The sequence below is a fragment of the Lepidochelys kempii genome, chromosome 26 (assembly GCF_965140265.1).
Source record: "Lepidochelys kempii isolate rLepKem1 chromosome 26, rLepKem1.hap2, whole genome shotgun sequence".
Lineage (NCBI taxonomy): Eukaryota > Metazoa > Chordata > Testudines > Cheloniidae > Lepidochelys > Lepidochelys kempii.
The window spans coordinates 6,747,928-6,771,187 of NC_133281.1; the positions used below are offsets into that span (position 1 = coordinate 6,747,928).

The window sequence follows — 23,260 nt, forward strand, 5'->3', positions numbered from 1 at the left end:
CTCGCGCGGGGCAGATGTACACCCCAGTTTGCCATGAACAAAGCGTTCACGTAGACAAGCCCTTTCATTTTGTTTCAATCATTTGCCACCGGAAACCCCACCACAGCGTGGGCACGCACAGAAGGCCAAGGAAAGTAGGGTGAACATAAACACAAGGTGGGCCGCAGAGACCGGGCGACTTTACCTTCTCCCTTTCCATACTTGGAGCTCGACACCCAGGACACAGCCTCCACGTAGCCCAGCTCCCTGCACACCACGTGAGCGGCGTGCATGGAGAAGTCGTCGTCACACACCGTGCCCCACTCCCCATTGTAGAACACTTCCACCCGCCCCTCATTGTGCTTCCGCTTCTGCCCGCTGAGCCGCAGCTGAATCTTGGGGACGTTGGCCGGCTGCTGGGGGGCGTGGTATTGCGGAGGGGGTTGCTCAGGGTAGCCTAAATAGGGCCAGTGCTCATACTGGGCAAGGCCCAAATGGCTCAGAGAGCTGACAAAGAACAGCACGATGAAACAGTGGTTACAGTTGAAACTCAGGCATCTTCCCATTTTCAGCCCCTGCGGTTCTCAGAGCCAGTGCCTCTCTTCAGCAACTGCTGTTCAGTGCGGGTAGGATGCTGCGTGGGTTGGCTGAAATGAAAGAAAAGTCTGTGTCAGAGGTAAAACATGATAACAATGGGGACTTATTTTTCTCTACAGAAGAGACCTGACCAATGGAAGGATACGTCCAAGTTGCCCCTCCTGGTGTTTTAGCGAAAGTTTTTGAAATCAAAGGTCTTGGGTTTGTTCCACAGGGCAACGGAGACAAACGTTAAAACCGCAACATGGTGTGTGACAAAGTACTGTTATTCTCCAGCCAGCTCTAATCTGAAAACAATTTTTTATGGAATTGCATTTAAAATGACCAAAGCAGACTAACCTATTCAACAGTCTGATTGAACAAGGGTTTTGCCATTTTAATTCTGTGGCCATCTCAGCAAATGTACAATTCATAGAATACCAGGGTTGGAAGGGACCTCAGGAGATCATCTAGTCCAACCCCCTGCTCAAAGCAGGGCCAATCCCCAATTTTTGCCCCAGATCCCAAATGGCCCCCTCAAGGATTGAACTCATAACCCTGGGTTTAGCAGGGCAATGCTCAAACCACTGAGCTATCCCTCCCCCACTTAAATAAATAAATTTTAAAAAAAAAAGCCAAATCCATCCTTTAAATGGTGGAAAAACAGAGAGGAAACTAAATAAAGTAATGTGGTCAAGAATGGAGAGATTTACACTGCAGTTTGAGTTTTTGTGATTCCCAATATTATGACATACGGCATATTTCCATTACTGCACGTCTGGCTTCATCTATATGGAATTATTGTTTGTGGTCATGCACAGGAATAATTTTTCATGTAGATTTGTCTGACATTCTCTGGCCTCTTGGTAATGTTATAGCTGAACTCCAGCCATAAGTCAACTAGATAGAAGTGCAGTGGTTAAACTACTTCTTCATGTTTATAGTGAGAGACGGGTCGGAAGGAGGAGTTATTTTCTGGTTAAGAAACTTGAGCCAGAAGTAGTGCTGAACTGAATGTCAGCTCATTTCCTGCCCCAGCCCTCAGATATTCCACATTGTCATTCATGCAACCAGCACGTGGAGCAGTCCGGGAGTACACGTGGAGGTTAGAGGCTGAATAGTTTCCAAATGAAGCAATGCCAGAGAGCAGTGGGAAAAAGATCCCCAACTCCCCAAAGCAGTATCGTTCCCCGGCAGCAGCCAAAACACAGGGAAGGAGAGTCATCAATACAGATGTCTAGAATGGAAGATTGGTCAGTATGTGCTAGGTCTGTGCTACCCCAAAAGGTGACAAAGAGACATGGGCACAGGGAAACCTGGATAAAGTAGCCTTCCAAGCTGCTGATGGAGGCTGTGTGGTCTATTGGACTGGAAGCCAGGAAACTTGGATCCTAATTCCCAGTTCTGCCACCACACTGCAAAGTGATCTCAGGCAAGTCACTTCCAGGGATGATGATACAGACTCTCCTTTCGTAAAGTGCTCTGAGACCTCTGGATGAAAAGTATCTCTCTCTGAACCAAGTGCAAGTAACAAAGGTGGGTGCATTTGAAACATCCCTATCCTTGACTGGCACAGTGAGGTTGTTAACCATGGTTCAAACAAAACTGGTTTGGGGAAACTAGGGGGACAGAGTGCTACAAAGTTCTGGGTTTGGGCCAAATCTTGAGCTTGTTAACATCATGGATTCCCATGAACTTCACTGGACTAAGATTGATTTCTAGGCTCTTGTATGGGACTCATCATTGTGGTAACTATACACCTCACAACACCCCATGAGGTCAGGAAGCATTATCCCCATTTCACAGATCAGGAACTGAGCCACAGAAAGAAAAGTGACTTGCCCACAGTCACATGTGGTGTCTATGGCAGAGCTGGGAGTAGAACCCAGATTCCTGAGTCCCAGGACAACACCTCAATCACATGACTTCTCTTTTCTTCTGACAATTCATTAAGGGGGTTTGCCAATGGAAGTAGAGTGAAATATGCATTATGACTGAACTTAATGTGCCTTTTTTGCATATGCAAAAGGCTCATGGGGACCAGATGCTGCATAAAACACTCCCGGCGCATATCCAGTGATTCCAGCAGAGTTACGTTGGGACAGCACTGGATGGCCATGTGAGTTATGAGTTTGGTTTTTGTTCTTGGCTCGTGTCAAAACATCTGGTATAAAAAGCTATCAGAGCCCACATGCTGACGTGATCCAATAAGGCAAATCTTAATGCCTAAAGTTGACATAGGCAGTCGGCTAGTTCAGGGATGGGTCCAGGACAAGAACATTTAAAGGAACAAATGGCAACCACCCGAATTAGGTAGGTTAAGAGCACAGTGCACAGACATATGGCTGCATCTTCCGAAGCCATAAAAAAAAATAACCCCAAAAAACCCTAGTGAGGTAAATATTTACAGCAAAAGGCTCACTTGCAGCCAAGGCTGTGGCTGAGATTTGCAAAGTCATCACAGGGATTGGGACTCCCCTGAATCTCAGTGGGAACTGAGCATTTTAAGCATCTGTGTTCGTAAGATGCTCCATTTGTGCCAGCACTGTTCAATACCTTTGTACTTTGGCAAATCACTCTCTCAAGCACTCTGATCTCCCTCTGAAGAGCTCAAAACACATTCATGATTTAAGCCTTACCCCCACGTGAGGTCGGTAGGTCTCCCCATTCAGGGGAAACTGAAGCACAGAACATTAATGTGCCCAACAAGTCAGTTGAAGAGCCTGGAAAAGAATCCAGATCTCTGGACTTCCTGTCCTGAGCTTTAAACCAGAAGACTATCCTCTGTCTCTACATTAACTCATTACTTAAGCTTTGATTCTGCAAGATACTGGTAAGGGCTGAATCAGGACTGGGGTTTTATCCGTCATAGAAAGGGACAGATGGATGCACAGGGCTCTGAGGAAACATGCAGCTCCTTTTCTTCACAATCATGTCGGGCTGTAATTTCTTCAGAGAATTCAGCGGGTGAAGCAAATATACTATTTGCCTCCACAAAGTCCGAATATAAACCCTACAGAGCTCATCAAGAATCCCTTTTTCAAAGTTGTGGCATCCCACAGACAATGGAGCAACTCAAACATGACCAGAAATATCAGATTCTCCTCGCTGTACAAACACCACATTTCCATCTGGAGTTTAAAAAAAACACAAACAAACCATCAATGGATTTCAATAGCCACCTTAAAGCAAATTTGAGTCCCTTTGTACTAAGGGTGCCAGGAATGCTCCATTTGGCTTGCATGCAATAGTGTGTACATTCAAAGAGAAGGAATAATAGACATTCTGATTGCTACTGACTGGGCTATTTCACAATAGGGATTAGGAAATAGCTGCCATTCACCGGCCCGAGAAGGTACCACATTAAACTGTACACTGTGTGTTCTATATTCAATGCCCCAACTCCCTACAGAACACATTCCTCAAGCACATTAATACATCCTATAGTAAAGAGAGGAATGTTACCAGAATAGAATACAACAGTCGAAAGATAATTTTATCTATAAATGGTGCGGTTTATCATCTCAGTAAGGACACTTCCACACACAGGACCTGATCCGCTAAAGCTAGTGGGGGGTTTAAGTCAGAGATATGGAGGGCTCAACCCTGCTGTTTATGGAAATCAACATCACTTGAATGGGAGCAGGAGGGGGTCCAGCAGCACATAAGCCTGTGTTGACCCTCAAATCATTCCCAGCCTGCACTGGGACCACTCATTGAAACCATTATGCACTTGAGAAATCCCACTGAAGTCAATGGGACAACTCATGAGAGGAAACACTACGTCTAGACTTTCAAGATCAGGCCCCAAGAACCCTTTTAAGGTGCCACAACATGCAGAGAGACAGACAGCCATCAAGGTCACCAGCAGGGATTGAACCAGAGACCCTCAGCACAGGCCCCTACCACTTCAGCTAGAGGAGTAACTTGGCCGAGCTCAATGCTCACGTCAGTTATCAATGTGACCTGAAATAAAGTCCATTACACATCAGAGACCTGTGTGATTACTTTAAGGCCTCACTTTAGACCTATTTTAATAATTTCGTAGGTGCTGGTGCGACTATGGGAAAGCCACAAGAAGAAAAGCAGCATCTTGCTGGTCTGGAGAACCTGATTTGCAAATTCAGTGTGCTGAAAGGAGAAGAAAGTACTACACTGATGAACAGCCCAAGGGTTCCAGAATGTGCAACATTGTGCAATTGTACCTTCAAGCAGCTGCCGATAAAAAGATTGGTGACTTCAACAGAGCTCTTTAATACTCCCTTCTGAGATCTCAGCATCCCTACCCTCTCTCTCTCTCTCCTTATAAAAACTACTGTGCAATGGGCAAATGGAAATGTGTACAGTAGATGGAAGTTTAATGACCCACAATCCTTGCCCTACCTGAGGCAACACAGAGCACATACCATGGAGCATCATCAGCTTTTCAAGAAGAGTCAATTGCTTAGAGGTATAGCTTGCTTATGACAGATAGATACTCACCAGCAACTATACACCACACCACAGAAACACTAACCCAGGAACCAAGCCGTCGAACAAACCTTGTTGCCTACTTTGTCCCCTTATCTACTCTCGCGACACCACCAGAGGACCCAACCACATCAGCCACACCATCAGGAACTTATTCACCTGCACATCTACCAATGTGCTATATGCCATCATGTGCCAGCAATGCCCCTCTGGCACGTACATTGGCCAAACCAGACAGTCTCTACGTAAAAGAATAAATGAACGCAAATCAGACATCAGGAACGGTAACATACAAAAGCCAGTAGGAGAACACTTCAATCTTCCTGGACATTCTATAACAGATTTAAAAGTCGCCATCCTTCAATGAAAAAACCTTCAGAAACACACTTCAAAGAGAAACTGGGACTGGGAGTGGCTGGCTCACGACAAAAGCAGCTTTGCATCTCCTGGAATTGACACCTCCTCAACCATTATTGGGAGTGGACTACATCGACCTGTTCAAATTGGCCCTGTCAACACTGGCTCTCCACTTGTGAGGTAACGCCCTTCTCTTCATGTGTCAGTACAGTAATGTCTGCATCTGTAATTTTCACTCCATGCATCTGAAGAAGTGGGTTTTTTACCCACGAAAGCTTATGCCCAAATAAATCTGTTCGTCTTTAAGGTGCCACCCGACTCCTTGTTGTTTTTGTGGATACAGACGAACACGGCTACCCCCGATACTTAATGCAGGAGTAAGTACTCTGGCAGAGATCACCCTTATAGCAATGTTAATTCGCGATATCACATAGGGTGAACAATGTATAGGGGCTTTCAAAAGCAGCATTTCCGAAGAGATTGCATGCCACCCTGATAGGCTGTACATATAGCTTCAGATAAAGCAAGCTCTTTAAATGGGAGAAAGTTTCCTAGCTCTTCACATACTGCAGGTGAAGAGCCAAGTGCTGTAGTTTGGAATTTTTCCATAGGCAACTCCTGCTTGAAGCATGCAACTATTTCACATGCAGACTCACAATGCAACGTGCCTGCAATTTACCCGACACTGGATCCTCTTAGATTGGACTCCGTTTTGATCGATAGTTACAGCTTGGTTTAAAAAAAAAAAAGATCATGGTTGAGATCAAAGTGCTCTCATATGGCATCCAATCCAGGGCCCACTGAAATCAACGTAAAAGCTCCCACAAGATTCAAAAAATGCAAGACCGGGCCTGTGACAGTAAAAGTGTAAGGTCATTACGGGCCCTGTTTGTCGGATGCCGCAAGCCCAGTCTAGTCTGCAAACCTTTCAGTCCATAGTGATATAATATATTCAGCTAGTCATCACCTAAAATGAATGCAACCGGTCATATGAAAAAAAGCCAACAGATGTTAGCAAGCAGCATTGGGGTTTTCCCCATTTGCTTCAGTTCTGCCTGAACGATCATTAAAAACAGAACACAGTGGACCGCCAGTAGCAAGCGGATAGCTGCTTTAGCAAACCCAGGATCTCAGCAGACTGCTGCAAACTGAATAGGCCCAACTGGTAACATCCGCGAAAGCAAAGAGGATTTAATTCTACCACCACCCATTTCACTTTGAAGAACGGATGAGTCTTGGGCATAGAGGGACACTTGTACTTCATTAAGGTTTCTCAGGGACGAGGTAACAAACAGACATCGTGCTATTCTACAGCACAAGCATCATCTGACTTGTCTCAGGATCTAGCTCGGCAAAGAACATAGGATAGGCAGATAATTACGAAAAGCTTTCTGGCGTCAGCTGCACATTCATATGTTAGGTAACGAAAAAAACCCACTGACTTAATGAAATATGTACAACGGGGTGGTGAGGGGGAACCCACAGAAACAAGACAGAGAGCACAGTACTCTGCCAGAAGAGAGAAGCTGGAGGGATAAATGTATTTACAACACAGAACTTTTCACAACAAAGAAGCCTGGGATTTTCCCTCATTTGCTTTACACAAGATCTGCAAAGAGAAACTCTGGTGACAAAAAACGTGGACTACATTTTTAACGAGCCATAGGTCCAGCCACACAACTCAGCATTGAAGGAAGTCAAGTGACCGAATCCCTTTGTACCACCCAGGGAAATTCTACAGGTCCATGAATCCACACTGTTCCAGCATGCCCTTCAAATATCCATGGCTATCACAGTGTTTGTGTTACCAATCTCACGTAACTGAAAAGCCCAAAGAAGGGGCTAGGAGGGGTGAGAAGCACAGGATCTCAAACTCACTCAGAAATTGTATGGGAACAGAAGCATTGCTGGGAACTGTAGTTGCTCAGGCTGGTTTTGACAATACCACTGTAGCTATTAGCTTCACGAATTAATTTTCAATTCCCTAATCATCCCTGAAGATTTTCTGTTTCCTGTCATGTATCTGGCGTGAAGGGTGGGATGGAAGTGTGGAAAGATAACAAGAATGTGAGTCTTAGCACCATGGCATCAGTTAGCATTAAAGCTCTCTCCTTTCTCTCTCTCTCACTGCACTGAAATCACTTACGTTCACTCTCAGTTTTAGCCCTTACATTTTTTGTTTGTTTGTTTTAATTCCCCTTTACGGCTAAGTAGAAAGAATTTTTGTTCTGGGGACAGAGGGACACATGTCAAGCCCCCTCCCCACCCCAACAGCTGCACTTTCTAATGTGTGTTTTATTTTGGCAACAGAGCTTCACTTTTCTCCCCTCTCCAAATCTGTTTGGCAACGAAGGACAGAGGCGAATGGAGAGCGACAGCCTCCGTGTTCCAGCATGACTGACTTTCTCAGACTCCTGGCCAATACTGATTCTTGGCTATCCTATAGGTCTTGGTGACTCAATGGACTGTAATGTATCAGTATGAAAAAGTCCAGCGACAGATAGGACACTTACACCCTACCCTTCTAATTCACATCAGAAATGATTAAGCAGAACTAAACTTTTGAACTCAATGTAATTCTAGTTATTTATTGTAAGTTCCAGAAATATCCTATGGTTTCTTAAACTTTAGGACAATTAATCTGCTCAGACCCCTTATTCATTTTAACAGAAGCAGCAGCAACTTGAACCACAAAACATATGTTTTTAGTTTATGAATAATACTGCCTGGCATCGCTGTTTTCATCAGTCGATCTCAAAGTGCATTAAAAAGGAGTTCAGTATCATTGTCTCCATTTTACAGATAGGAAAACCGAGGCACAGCATGGGAAAGCGACTTGTCCGTAGTCACCCAGCAGGCCAGCTGGGAATAAAGCCCAGGTCTCCCGAGTCCCAGTCCAGCACTCCATTCTTTAATGGCATGCGATTTGCTCCTTATGATTAAGAGGCTTCAACTGGGTAGTGCAACGAAATCTACAGCTGACATGCTTGGATTCATCGCAATAGAACGTGTGCATGCATGCATGCACACACGCTCTGGATACACAATGATTTTGTGGAATGCTAGCAAATATTAAATGCCATTTAAAAAAAAAGGAAAATCCCCGCATAATGCTGATTCAGTCTAAAATACCTGAACCATCAACACCACATGCAGTTGCAGAACTGGAATGGTGACCCTGGTATTTAGAGATGCACATATCTCCACGGTATCAAGTGGAGTATCCCAAGGGTCGGTCCTGGGGCCGGTTTTTGTTCAATATCTTCATAAATGATCTGGAGGATGGTGTGGATTGCACTCTCAGCAAATTTGCGGATGATACTAAACTGGGAGGAGTGGTAGATACGCTGGAGGGGAGGGATAGGATACAGAAGGACCTAGACAAATTGGAGGATTGGGCCAAAAGAAATCTGATGAGGTTCAATAAGGATAAGTGCAGGGTCCTGCACTTAGGACGGAAGAACCCAATGCACAGCTACAGACTAGGGACCGAATGGCTAGGCAGCAGTTCTGCGGAAAAGGACCTAGGGGTGACAGTGGACGAGAAGCTGGATATGAGTCAGCAGTGTGCCCTTGTTGCCAAGAAGGCCAATGGCATTTTGGGATGTATAAGTAGGGGCATAGCGAGCAGATCGAGGGACGTGATCGTTCCCCTCTATTCGACATTGGTGAGGCCTCATCTGGAGTACTGTGTCCAGTTTTGGGCCCCACACTTCAAGAAGGATGTGGATAAATTGGAGAGAGTCCAGCGAAGGGCAACAAAAATGATTAGGGGACTGGAACACATGAGTTATGAGGAGAGGCTGAGGGAGCTGGGATTGTTTAGCCTGCAGAAGAGAAGAATGAGGGGGGATTTGATAGCTGCTTTCAACTACCTGAAAGGGGGTTCCAAAGAGGATGGCTCTAGACTGTTCTCAATGGTAGCAGATGACAGAACGAGGAGTAATGGTCTCAAGTTGCAGTGGGGGAGGTTTAGATTGGATATTAGGAAAAACTTTTTCACTAAGAGGGTGGTGAAACACTGGAACGCGTTACCTAGGGAGGTGGTAGAATCTCCTTCCTTAGAGGTTTTTAAGGTCAGGCTTGACAAAGCCCTGGCTGGGATGATTTAACTGGGAATTGGTCCTGCTTCGAGCAGGGGGTTGGACTAGATGACCTTCTGGGGTCCCTTCCAACCCTGATATTCTATGATTCTATGATCTTTCTGGTTTTCCATTATGTGGATATCTAGCCCGTGTCACTTTTGGACTTAGTCCACCCCTTGATGGAACATCCCTTAATAGTAATGGGCATGAGGGCTGGGGTTTTCCATCAAGTCCAAGGGAGTTGGGAGGCAAAGTCCCACTGAAAGTCAATGGGAGTTGGACCTAACTCTCTTCTGAAGATCCGAGTCTGGAGGTTTCACCACTTAATAAGCATAACCACAGGGAAGAAACACAACAGCCAGCTAATACCTTATAGCACTGAACAAAGATATAAAATATTCTGGATATCACATGCACAGGGATGATGTATACGGTCTCTCCAAAATTCACTAGAGTTTTCTGTCTGGGACTTGGTCTGATTCTTAATTTTTTATATATCTACTTTCCATATTTATTTTGCCATTGACTATTTGCAGACTGTATATTTATAAATATCTATGTACATCCTCAAACACTGGATCAAATGAATTATTGGTGGAACTTTATTGACTTCAAGAGGCTTATACTATGCATCAATTTCACCCACGACGTATATTTAGACACACTCACAGTATACACCGTATCTAGGCACACACCCCATTCCTAGAGCATTTCACACTTCTATACAGTCACACCTTTCATCCTGAAGTGCTTTACAAACAAACTGACGGATGAGCTGTGCAATCATGCCACCTACTACTGAAGAGAAGCCATTTCTAGGGTGGAACATGGCAGCTGTTTAACAGTGTATGGCAACACCATGCAAAAAAGTTTAGGATAAGAATTAATAATTGGATTACACATGAAACTGGAAGGAGAATTTAGGAGAATTCCAGGCCACACGAGCCCTAGAGATCAGTTTTATTTCATCATGCAAAAGACAGCACCTACAGCAGCAAGCACAGATCATTTAACAACATGAGTGGTGGGCGGGAGGGTGATTGTCTCAGGGATGGAATGCCACATAGGGCAACTTTTGGCAGCAGCTGGATTTCCTCGGTAGCACTAACCTGGATAGCCTCTGCTTAGCTTGTCAGATTTGACCAAGACCATAGCACGGGGCTGCAGACCTCCTTCAGATGTACTCTTTATTTGCCAGTAGTCAAGAAGTGCCAGAGATGGAAAGACTCTATGTTAGATCTCTCCGTATCATATGTGATCTTAAAGGGTCATCCTGTTACTCGCTTATCTCCACTTGACTGTCTCAAACATTACAGCGAATGTTAAAAAAGAACGCCCTTTTCTCACGTGTTGTCTAAGCTCACGTAACACTGAGCGAGCCCAGATGAGATCTGTTATCATGCAGCAACAACCAGCAAGCATACTATCCAGAAAGATGTGGTTTCTGGTTAGATTTTCTACTGTTACAATAGCTCATGCCAATATTTGCGTTGTCTGATTTGTAACAGCACTGTAACCTCCACCTAAGGAGACACTATGTGGGTGGTATAACGTGGGTGCAATTAAACCGATGAGTGGAAAGCCAAAAGCAAATTATTTCCAGTCTCCATCAAGCAGCTGTCTGAAAACAGCACAACGTTACCTTTATGAACCGATTCCTCTGGGATGCGAATTGGTTTTCTCCCTATACTCCCAGATAACTGAGGCAAGTATTGCTTTAAGCTCACCTCTAAACTATTTGATCTCAGGTTCTCCTCCGGCGCTGCAGACAGTAACACCTGTTGTTTTCAGCTAAGTAGTAGCCGCTAGTCTGAAAAAAGAAGAGTAGTTTGCTTCTCTAACATCCTCAGCACAGGCTCCAAATAAGAGCAGCATTCATTCCAGAAAGAGGTTTCACAAGTTTCAATGCTGAAGCTTTGTTCGCTTGTATTTAACTGCGCATCTGGTGTCACCTCTAGGCAACACTCCACAATTCTCTCTCATGATACTCACAAATTGAAAGTCATCCTAAATCCTACTGGGACAGCTGTGTGAGCTCGGGATAATATGGTCACTCTAAAGAAAGAATTGTTCAGTGCAAGGACCACGCTTCAAAGAACAGAGTGTCAGCTCAGATTCAACTGAATCTTAGCACAACAGAAAGAAACGTCCTCTTATGAAAATAGATCTCTGTTTCACACCATTCCTGGATGGGGAACATTTGTTTTTCAACATTTCCTTTGGAGAGGCATTAAACTGCTTCTGAAGTCTTAAATGGGTGACATTTACGCAGAGGTTATTGCATGGACTGTAGCTTCCTAGACTCACTCAGGTACAGGCTAAGTGTTACAGAATCTACGCTGTCTCAACTTGCAGGCATTTAGTAACACGGCTTTTCCACTTCATTAGTTCAGTCCCAACTCATTCCTGTAAGCGAACAGGGGAGAAAGTTTTACCTGACCACAAACATCTTTACCAAGTGACAGAGAAAATCTGCAGAATTTTTTTTTTTTTTTAAGAACAAGTTTCCAAAGGAATACAAGACGATCTGTTTTACTGGTTCTCTCCCCACCCTCACCCTCCTTTTGAGATGTAGATGCTAAATAACCAACTGAAGTTGGAGAAATAAAAGAAGTTCAAAGAGTAGTGAGGTTGACTTTCAGCCCCGACACAGGCTAGGTGGTTGGTTTAAGTTGGCTGTCAAACAACATCAAAAAGAGTTACCCACACAAATCACTCTGGCATTACTTCTGTAATAGTAAGGCCACTCTTTGGATTGCAATGCAGCAGGACTGCACTTACCTGGAGATGCTTTGGTGGGGGATGAGCTCAGTTCCTTCTGCTCTCTTTGCACTGAAGTGCCTCTTCTGAGCAGAGAGAGCTCAGTTTGAGGGTCCCCTTTCCTTTAGGAAATACTCTGCAGCCAGGGAAATGTGCTGCAGAAATCCTGGTCCTGCTTCTTCCTGGCAAATTTCACTGGAGTTATCCAAGCAAACCCCTCCCAGGGCCCACCCCCTCCAAGCTCAGACACACCAGCTAGGCTGATGGGTGATATCATGGGCTTTTGCTGTAATCTGAGAGCTGTGGCATTCCTTGAGCGCTGCACTGAAATGATTTGCAGCTAAGGAGGTGAACAGGGAATGTGAGCTGCTTTCCAGGAGGCCACTAAAGAACAGACCATTCAGGATCACTTTACTGTGTATTATTATTTAATATCTATATGGCTGTAGTGCCCAGAGACTCCAATGGGGTTCAGGGTCCCGTTGTGCTGGGTGCTGTACAAACACATAGTAAGACACAGCAAAGCATCCGTTATAATTACCTCCCTTTCTAGGGCTTTAGTCTTGCAGCATTCCTCCTCCAAGGCTGTTTTTTTGTGTAGGTCTCATCTCACTTTAACCCGTTTGGCATTATGTTCATCCCTCTCTAGCACCTCCAGCTCTGTGCTGTTTTTCACAGCAAGGATAGTCAAACCTGAGGCATTACTCACGGACTATGTATCTCTCTCCTCTGGATCTGCATCATCAGTTACTCCAGAAAGTCTGAAGCCTGGGGGATTAGCCAGCTCTCGTTAAAGCTGTATTTCCCCTCCATCAAAAAACTGACCCCTGAAGGTACAGGAGCACTAAAAAGATGGAATTCAGAGAGATCCTCAGCCACTGAACCCAAATACACCTGAGAGTTGGGGCAGGGGGTGTTAAAAATGTACATTTCACCATTCGCGCTCTCTCTCTCTAATAGGCCAGGCTAAACCAAGATCCCTGAGCCCTGGAGAGGTTTAAATTCAGTTCTCATCTGAACAGTTCTCAGTTGGAGCCTTTGAAGAATAATATTGGGTAGAGCTGGTCAAAAAATTGCAATGGAACAGTTTTCCATCAATGCAGTTTCATTGAAATCAAAACATTTTGTGGGAATGCGTTGATTTAATCTAAGTTTCTGATGGAAGGAAGTTAAAACATTTTCTGTCGATAATGTTAAAATGTTTCATTTCAACTTTGTTTCAATTGATTTCATTTTGACTTGTATAATAGAACATTTTAATATTTTATATGGTACCCTTTCAACCTCATCTCAAACAAACACTTCTGGAATTTGCATTCCATGGGAAATTTCACCATTATGTCTTCAGCTGGAACAAAAATTTTGATATTGCAGTATATCCCATGGAACAGAAAACCTGTTTTCTGATACAGGGATTTTCAAAGGAAACTAGGGGTGTTTAAGAACCCAAATCCCACTGAAAGTCAATAGGCGCTGGATTACCGACTCCTCAGTCTAAATGGGTATAGGTAGGACTTGCAAAGGGTGACCTTCAGAAAAGAACTAGAAGTCGAGAACTAAGAGCCTGAGCAAACGACCCATTAAGTCTGTGGGAGACTTTCCAGATACTTCAGTAGTTTTGGATCAGACCCTAAAGTATTAAAAGACCTGCTGGCGATCCATTCCACCCCCACTCCACATGCACAGCCCCCGCCAGCCCAGGATTGCTCCTTCAGCACATTCTTCAGGGTTTGATCCCCCCCCCCCGTTCTATATTCATTTCCAAATTCATTCACTTATTCTGAAAAGTTAAAACGCTTAACCCAAACCTCTGATTACATTTCCAGCAGTCAGCCTATCAGTGTGAGAGAACACACTCTTGCATAGGATTTCTGCTATTTCTCTGCTTCTTGTCAATTAGCAGAGCCCCATTCATTTCTAAAACATCATTTATTTACACCAGATATGGCCATTATTCCTTTCACAGTGGCCTTGTGATTGCAACCATCAGTTGTCTGTTCCCGATTCATCTTCGGGAGAAGTATTACTAAACTATCCATTCCAGCTATCTGGGACTCAGGTCAACCTGTGAAGCACCATCAGTCTCTCATTAGGTCTCTTACCCTGGAGCAAGCATCTGAATGTTGTTTAGCGCAATCATAAAGCAGAGACAACATATTGCTCATTTCCACCACGAATCTCTCTGTTGGAGTGATTTTAATATTAACTGCTGCCTCCTTAAAAGCAAAACTGTGTCAGCTTAGATCTTGATATAATGCCCATCACTACAGGCAGATTCCTTATCCACCAAAGAGATACAGCATGGATAACAATAAGGAAGTTTTCCCCATACCAAGGGGGCAATGTGCCTCACACTCACACCAGTAGGGGTAATAGCTGGATTCGGTCTCTGCGACCCATTCAATCCTTGGCCTCTCTATTAAGTAAGCAACAAGGGAGGCAATTATTTAAATTGGGGACCATCATTTTGCTCTGTGTTGGTACAGGTCTAGCACAATGGAGCCCTGGTTTATGACTTTGGGTTCTGGGTGCTAATGCAATACCCAACGCAACGAACAACAACAGTGCCAGTCACCTAGTTGGTAGTTTTATGACATGGACCCGACTGGAGTGTCAGCACCAATTCATTTCACACCCCGGATACCAGAGCAGCCCTCAGATGGTGGTAACTTGGTTATAGCTTGGGCCAGGAAGCCCTGTATTCTCATACAGCTGCACATATTCTATTAAAAAAAAAAAGTGTTTCATAATGCTTTCCCCACCCCCCCCCCACACCCGGTGGGGGTTTCTTGCTCACACTTAATGTTGATGTTTAAGGAACTCCATGGGCTAAGTGCAAAATTGGCTCAGCTGCGGTGAGAAAGAACAGAGCTTTAAGGAATGAGCAGTACGAGCCAGCAGTTAGTACCAAACTACTACATAATTAGGAAGAATACAACCAGATTCCTAATAAACTGCACCAGCCACTCGTGGATGGAGACTTCTCCAAGCTGACCTTGTTCTTCTCAGTGCAATGGACATTTGTCTTCACCTTGATCAGTACTTTGATCTCAACCACTCGTCTCCCATTCTCTTATTTCTCTTCCCAGCTAGTTGCTGCTCTGTCCACCACTCATTCTAAATTCTATTACCATTATACCAAAACTTTACCGCTTCACCTGCAATCAAGCAGCAAATGTTGTTATGGACGCCTTATGCTGTTATCACATTAGATTTCAGCTAAGTAGGGGTGGGCCTGGTTAGCATTTGGATGGGAGACCTCTGATGAAACCCAAGGTTGATGATGCAGGAAGTGCTTTCTTTTTGAATAATCACAGATCACTGAACTGATCACCCGGCAGCATCATACGGGGTTATGTGCTGCATGAGGGAACATCTTTCATATGTAATTTGCGCTTTATTAAAAAAACCTGTAACACTTTAAAAGAAAAGCCTCTCCCTTCTTGGTGCAATGCAGAAGGTGAGCATGCAGCGAGTTAAACCCACACCAACAACATAACCGAGTTAGAGTTAAACCTCTGGCCTGACAGGATAGAGTTAAGAAGAGTTTAAGGAGGAAAGTAAAACAGCATGAATCAGGGGCATGTCAGCAAGACAGCTGAATAGCTATGCTCCCGTGGACCCTTGATACTACCAATTTCCACCTTGATCATTTTCTTCCCTTCAGCACTGGGAACTGGTAGTCAAGAAATGAAAAAACAGTGATAATATAAACCAGCATTTCAGAGTCACCAGTGATTAGAGTGCCACCTCGTGGTCTAAAGCTCAAAGTGGGGGCTCAGCTCACTAAGATGGGACCAGCGAAGCAAAAATGTGTCTCAACATAAGCTCCAAATGGCAAATCTACTTCATGCTGTCAGGAAACTGAAGCTAAATTGGTCAGAGAATGGAATGTGTGAGCGTCTGCCAGTTTAGGCACACAGAAATCTGACTGTCCACAGTAGGAATGTTTGCAGCATGCCCAAGTGCAAAAGAGGTCAGGGGAGGATATAGGAGACAAATGCCATATAAGCATCCTGCTGAGGAAAGTTCTTGTCTTTTATCTAAAAGGAGTTGCTCAGCTAGAGCTCAGTACCACACCTACCGGCAAAATGCTGAACGTGTGCTAACTTGTTGGGCGTTCCCCCTTTAATTTTTGTCTCTGGTTAAGGCCCAAGACTGAGACAACTCACAAACATGAAAGTCACTCTCTCACAAGTTTCAGAGTAGCAGCTGTGTTAGTCTGTATTCGCAAAAAGAAAAGGAGTACTTGTGGCACCTCAGAGACTAACCAATATAAATTGGTTAGTCTCTGAGGTGCCACAAGTACTCTCTCACAAAATGCAATCAATTGCAGGAAAGAAATGCTGTTCAGAATTTGTTTTCAACATAAACAGTCATCACAGAGAGAAGGCTGTTTATAGTGACTAAACCAAGGTCCCGCAAAACTCTTTGGAACACTGGCTTTGCCAGTCCTATGGGCCATCGAAACCTATATCCTTTCTCCAAAGTGATCCCTACCTGCTGCTTCAGAGAAAGGGGTAAGTTGCCACCTAACGGATGTTTACAGAGTAAACTGTCCATAGGGGAAGTTTCTCCCTTAGCCCTATCACTTAGTGGTTGGCCTGTGTCCTGAAGCACAAGGATTAACATCCCTTATGCGCTTGTATCCCATCTCGGCCAACTGTTGCCTAAAGAAGTGGTTAGGTAAGTGAAGGTCAAACAAAATGAGACTGAAACTTTGGGGTTGCTCTAAAGCAGATGTAGCGGTCTTTTATTCTAACCTACCACCACCGGGAAGGTTGGTTCACCACAACCCCTGGAAAATTGTTCCAATTGTTAATTACCCTCACTGTTAAAAATTTGTGCCCTATTTCCTGAATTTGTCTCACTTCAACTTCCAGCCATTGGATCTTGTTATACCTTTGTCTGCTAAATCAAAGAGCTTATTAACCAAGTTTTGTTCCCCATGCAGGTACTTACACAATGTGATCAAGTCGCCCCTTAATCTTCTCTTTGTTAAACTAAATAGATTGGGCTCCTTGCATCTATCACTGCAGGGCAGGTTTTCTAATCCTTTAATCATTCTCATAGCTCTTCTCTGACTCCACAATTCAAGGAAGATGTTGCTAAATTGGAGAGGACACCAGAACTGGACACATTATTCCAGCAGTGATTGCACCAGTGCCAAATACAAAAGGTAAAATAACCCCCCTATTTCTACTCGTTATTCCCAAGGATTGCTTTTGCCTTTTGGCAATAGCATGACACTGGGAGCTCGTGTTCAACTGATAGTCCACCTTGACCCCCAAGGTTTTTTCAGAGTCACTGCTTCCGAGGAGAGAGTCCCCCTTCTTGTAAGTATGGCCTGCATTCTTTATTCCTGGATGCATGACTTGACATTTGGAGATATTCAAACACATCTTGTTTGCTTGCACCCATTTTACCAGCAATCCAAATCGCTCTGTATCAGTGACCCGTCCTCTTCATTATTTACCACTCTGTCAATCTATGTGTCATCTGCAAACCTTGGCAGTAACGTTTTTTTGTTTTCTTCCAGGTCATTGATAAAAATGTCAAATAGCGTAGGGCCAAGAACCAATCCATGCAATAGTAGAGCATACACACTTGAAGCTCAGTTTTTTAAAGATGGGACAAAGCAACTGCAAACACAAAACACAACTGCACCCTGTTACACAAAACTGTTACACAAAACTTACCATGTGGACAAGCAAATACCAGATTTGCATCAGCAGTCATGGTCTCTGCTTGCAGAAATTAGCTACACACCATTGGTTCTCTTATCTTGGATAGCCGGTCCCTTGATCATTCCTCTCCAAACTTCAATTCATTCTCAACACCAGGAGGGATGATTTAGTAGTCTAAACCTTGTGTTTTCATTATCTAGACTCCCTGGAGCCACAGGTTCAAATCTCACCTAGGTCGCCTCGGCCCCTCATATTCACAAAGCAGATAAGCTGAGCTCTGTGAAGGTTACTTTGTGCACAGATTGCTTGGATAATACCTTAAGAACAGAAGGAGCTACCCGCTCTGTAGGAGCATTAAAGATGCCGTGGCGCTTTTCATGAGAGTTGGCCCTTACAGAGAATGCCAGTACAATTTAAATTTGAGAACTATATCCCTGCTTTAGAATTCATAGCCTGCTTTAAGAAAACTAGAGACAGGATGTCATTCTCTAATAAAATTGATTAAGCTTTTTTTTTTTTTTTTAATATAGAATCCTCTTACATTTTTATTGGTCCTTATTGTTAGAAGGAGCAATTCACCTCTGTGAAGCGAGCCACTAAAAGGTCTATGCACAAAGCAAATCCTATTTAAGACATGGTGATTTATTTCACCCCAATGCCAATAAAATTCAATAGGACTTTAACAGAAGAAGGTAGTGGTGGCTTTGAGCCGATCTCCCTGACCAAATCTTCCCTTCCACCCAATATTGTGCAACATTACCCTCCACCCCAGAAGTGGCTGCATTTCAACAGTGCTGTCTGCAAACAGACAGTGAGGCACTTTAGAATTAAAAACACTACAGAGTAGGATGGATCTTTTCTACACAGCAAGGGGAATGGTTTTCTAGTGGACTGTTTGTTCTTTCACAACAAACAACACTGACAATGCTAGAGCGTTCAGATACAACTCTTTCACCTAGCGTAGAAAGATCCCAGAGGATTAGAAGTTGTAGCTGCTGTGCAGAGTTTTTAATTAAAGCACAACTCTGATTCTCCAGCTGAGCAACAGAAAGAGTAAAACCAACCCCCAATCTAACTAGATAGGGTTGGTTTTATTTAATATATATATATATATATATTATAAATGTCACCACAGTTAATTTTAGGGCCTCAATGGCCAAACACTTCGTTTGTATTACAGCAGCTCTTAGAAAATGCAGCTGAGGGGCAAGCTCCATTGTGCTCGGCTCCGTACAAATACATCATAAGTGAAACTTCCCACTCTGAAGAACAGAATCTATGCAAAGTCTCTCTAGACAGGCAAGACAAAGAGCGGGAGGGGAAACTGAGGCACAAAGAGGCAAAGTGACTTGCCCAACGTCACCCAGCAGCCCAGGAGCAAAGCCAGGAGTAGAACCCAGAGTTCCTGACTCACAGTCTAGTGTCCTATCCACCGGACAATGTTGCCTCCTACCCACCCCCTTAGCTTAAATCGTCTCTGACATTGAAAAAGGCAATATACTTGATTAACACTACAGCAAGAACAAAACCTGAATATACATCACATCGAAAGGCAGAATTCTGGGAACTTGCCTAATCCTGGCCACTGATATATTTCTGTATTGGGGACATCTCAGAAAGAACCAGTTCGGACCCCAGATTACTAATCTTACATGAGACAGCTGCTCCTGGTCAGTCACAGACAGTGCTTCACTCGAATAAGGGAGAAGCCAGTTTAGGACAAAGTGGGTTTATACATCTTCCATGCCACAGATGTTAAAGGAAATAAGAGATCAGATAACACTGATCTTTCCCAACTGGAGTCTGAACTTCCTGTTTCTCCAGGTCAGGAAGGACTGAAGCATCAGAGACCAAAAGGCCAGGACCTTTTTTTATATACTCAGCCCCTAAGAGCAATTCATAGACCCGTGCCATCTTTGGAGGACTGACTCAGATAGTCAGCTGTTGAAAGCCAATCTTCCCAAGGAATCTCCCAATGAAAAGGCTTAATGCAACATCTTTCCTGCAAACCACTGACACCTGGTTGCTTTTGTCTGAACCATCTTTCAGAAGATAAATAAGGGGTAGGGATGAGTTATGTAAACCAAAGTCTGCTCCCAAAAATGGAAGAACGGTGAGATTTTGTATGCGGGAGGAGTTTGCTGGAAATTCAGGCTCAGCCATTCAAGGCGCGGAGCATCCTCATCTCCTACTGAGGACCAAGGACAGGTGGCAGGATTTGGCCTTTTGGCTGCAACCAAGGCCCAGTCCTGCATGTGTTGTGCATCCAGAAAATCCCACCCATTCCCCGATTGCAGGACTGTACCCAGACCTCTTCGAAAAGGGGAACAGCAAGCAAAAAGAGAGAGTCCATCTCACCTTGCAACATGGAGAACTTGAAACTGTTTCTGACGTAGGATTGTCATTTCTCAACCAACATCATTCATCTGTAAAACAATAATTTGACAAATTAAGGTTATTAAATGTAACATGAGGTTTAGTGCAAAACTGGTGTCTCATCTAATATGGTGTAAAGCTCCCCAGGAGCTCCTAGTTTAGTTGGAAGCATTTCTTTTAGGAATGGAAGAATTCCGTTTACAAAACCTTGAACCTGCTCCAAAAAAGTGATGATTTCTAGATTTAGGGAAGAAAACACTCATCATTTTTCAGGTTCTTCTTCAAAGTGGCGTTAGCAAAATACATGTCCTAGACTGGTGCTGTGCTGGAGAGCAAGGAATATCTTATGGTTATGGTACTGCATTCAGGAAATTTAGATTCAATTCCCAGCTCTGCCACAGACTGTCTGTGTACCTTCATTTCCCATCTGTAAAATGGGGAAAATATTTCCTTTTGCACTGTCTGCCTGTCTTGTCTGTTTAGATCATAAGCTCTTCAAAGCAGGGACCCTCCTACTATGTTTTGTACAGCACCTTATGCAACGGCGGCTCTCATCTCAGTTGAGTCCCCTTGCTGCTACCCTTAATAATAATTTTGTTTTTTAAAGCCATGTTCTTTTTGTGATCCTAAGAGCCTGGAAGAATTACCTCCAAACAATACCCTTTATTGCTTGCATAGCACAGGCCTCTAGTGGTTAGAGAGAAATTTGTTTTAAAATTAAATTTCCACTGGAAAACAAAAGGCTAGATTTCAGGGAAATAAACATTTCTGAAGACCACAAAAGTTCTGCCAAACCATGAACTTTAGTTTAAAAAAATTAAATAAAAAAAAGTTTAAGAGTTGCACACAACTCCGAGTGCCACTGGGTCTTCCAATGGCAATATTTGTAATATTCCTCCAGACAGGGAAATGAATCAATTGCAGAAAGCAATCCGCTATAAACTAAAACCACATGCCATGGGAAATATGGCAATAAACATAATGCAGAGGGCGCACAAGCACCACTAATAAAAGCAAAACACAATAAAACTGTTGATATTCCGAAACAGATTTGAAGGCAACAGCTGCAAGGCTCCTAACCTCTTATCACTCCTGGAGTACCTTGGTATGTGTCTGAGCCCAGCCTGCCCCCGCCCTCCAAATTCCCTTGGTATGCTCAGAGAAAGAACTCTCCCATGGGCATTATGAAAACCCACTGTACACTGATGAAAACAGGAACTCCTTTGAAAGGCACAGCCTCTGGAGTATCATGGCCTTTAATCAAGGAAATGAGCTCAGTGTAGGCATTAAAGGAGACTTTTTATTCTCGCGCCTTCCAGAGACAAGGCAACGCTCGTGGAAGAGAAATTTTCTTATCACTGATGTCAGAGAGGGGCCTACATGCTGGATACAGATTCAGCAGATGTATTTTTAAAAAACAACATGATATTGAGAGTATAATGTGGCTGTAGAGGAAATGAAAACCAACAATGCCATATAGTACTGTCAACCTTTAATGTTTAAAAAAAAAAAATCACAAGTTAAGTTCCAAAAAATAATGAGATTGGCTTTTAAAATAAGATTTAAAATATAATACATTTTGAAGGTTTTTTGTTTCCTGTCTGGTTTTTGAGTCTTTAGGGTCATGTTTTCAAGATTTTCTCTGCAGCCACAGAGGCTAGAAGTTTACTTTTTTTAAATGAAAGCTGAGAATCATGTGACTCCAGGAGCTGGGCCTTTAGGAAGAACACCTAATCTTGCAAGGCTCACCAGGACTAGCAACACTGGTAGTTGTCAATTGATAGGACCACAATAGGTATGACACTGTTAATACTCCTTATATATGGGAAATGTACCATCTATTTAGGGCACAATGCTATAAGGCACTTAAGACCATCTGCACCCACAGAATCAGGCTCCTGGATTGTAAAATATTCTGGACCGGGCCCTCTAGGTACTATTAGAATACAAAAAAAACAAAAAACAATTAGAAACTGGCTTCTGGAAATTAAGCTTTGATCCATACCGAATGATCACTTCGGCAATTAGGAAAATATGATAGAAGACTGGAAAGTCATTTGTTAGCAAACAGGCCCTGGGAGTGCTACTGGGAATTTAGCACCCCTTCCATGGAGACCTTATAGTGGTGCAAAGAGACAAATTACCACTAGGTGGAAACAGTTCTCCTTATATAAATAATATCCTTTGGTATGTGGAGCTTTACATTTCAACACAACACAGCAAAAATTAAACGTTTTCTTCCACCCACTGGGCCAAATTCAGTAGGGACTTAAACACTGACTAAAGCTGCTTTTGGGGGTTGATTGTCCTACCCCAGTGAGAATCAGAGGTCATTCCACTGTAGGCAATGCGATTACACCAGCATGAGAATTGATGAGGGAGGAGAATCAGGCCCTTTGGGTGTAAATTGGTCAAAAATAGATGCAAGGGGCAAACTTGTGCAACCTGCACCTCAGTTTGCAAACTCAGTGTTTTATGGGTGCAATTTACAGCTGTAGACAGTTACATCAAGGTTAAATTTGAATGCAGGAGCATTGGGGATAATGCAGCATGAACTAAAGTGATGGTGGCAGATTTTTCTTACACTTCCTGTCCGTTTCTTGTTCTGCCACAACCTTTCTTTGCTCCCCTCAGTGTGTACGTTGCTCAATTAGGGTGACATCTACAGGAGGCCAAACTGGTGTAAGTTACATTGCCTTGCTACTTACACCCAATGTGTAACTTACAGTACTCCTTATGTCTCTGCTGAATTTGGCTCAGAAACAACAAGAGGCTCTATTCCAGACTGCATGGGTAATGCCATCACCATGGGATGAGCATAAATGTAGGAGTTCTGGGACACACAAATTCTCCCCTCACCCCAAAAAAAAGTTATGGAAACCTGCGTGCTGAGGAATTTGGTGTGGATTCATTGTGACAAGCACAGATCGCACCTAAACTAGGAGAGTCTCTGCTAATTGTGCTCTTATG

General features: G+C 43.6%; 1 protein-coding gene across 5 annotated transcripts in view; it reads right to left on the reverse strand.

Annotated features, from left to right (window-relative positions):
* LOXL2 (lysyl oxidase like 2) overlaps positions 1-22,217 on the reverse strand; it is a 97,279-nt gene extending 75,062 nt beyond the window's left edge. Inside the window, exons 1-3 of one of the 5 annotated variants that reach the window (XM_073324947.1) lie at positions 22,126-22,215; positions 20,273-20,340; positions 185-626 (exon numbers count right to left, since the gene is read on the reverse strand). In XM_073324947.1, the coding sequence (XP_073181048.1) occupies positions 185-545 (361 nt within the window). In that variant the 5' untranslated portion in view covers positions 546-626; positions 20,273-20,340; positions 22,126-22,215. Of the gene's footprint in view, positions 1-184; positions 627-11,194; positions 11,499-12,248; positions 12,672-20,272; positions 20,341-22,125 lie in introns of those variants that run through there. The other 4 variants (XM_073324951.1, XM_073324952.1, XM_073324949.1 and 1 more) reach the window with 4 other exon arrangements.
* Positions 22,218-23,260: the final 1,043 nt, after the last annotated feature.